Source organism: Eurypyga helias, unplaced genomic scaffold (genome assembly GCF_000690775.1).
Source record: "Eurypyga helias isolate BGI_N326 unplaced genomic scaffold, ASM69077v1 scaffold19542, whole genome shotgun sequence".
NCBI lineage: Eukaryota > Metazoa > Chordata > Aves > Eurypygiformes > Eurypygidae > Eurypyga > Eurypyga helias.
The window spans coordinates 15,156-15,460 of NW_010238061.1; the positions used below are offsets into that span (position 1 = coordinate 15,156).

Consider the following 305-nt stretch of genomic DNA (forward strand, 5'->3'; position numbering starts at 1 on the left):
ATTAGCGCTGCGCAACAGGGACACCTCCCGCTCCAGCTTCTCCTTCTCCTGCTGGTGCTCATAGCCTGCAAGAGAGTCCCCCAGAGTCTCAGCCCGGGAAGGTTTGCTACCCTAGGGCTGGTCCACAAAGCCCCAGGGGGGCTCTTTGCTCCCCTAAACCCAGCTGTGCCACCCCTCCCCGAGCACACGAGGTATATGGGGGCCAGGGGCATCCCAGCTGCATGGGCGCATGGCCTAACCCTCTATTTGCCATGTCCTAGTCCAAATTTTGTCTCGTGGAGGGTAAAAGCCACCTGGTGTGAATC

The 305-nt window shown here is 59.7% G+C and overlaps 1 protein-coding gene across 1 annotated transcript in view; it reads right to left on the bottom strand.

The window, feature by feature from the left end:
• The window catches only part of AMOTL2 (angiomotin like 2), a 6,101-nt gene that overhangs the window by 1,580 nt on the left and 4,216 nt on the right, over positions 1-305 (bottom strand). Inside the window, 1 exon segment of the mRNA XM_010147725.1 lies at positions 7-65. Coding sequence (XP_010146027.1) covers positions 7-65 — 59 coding nt within the window.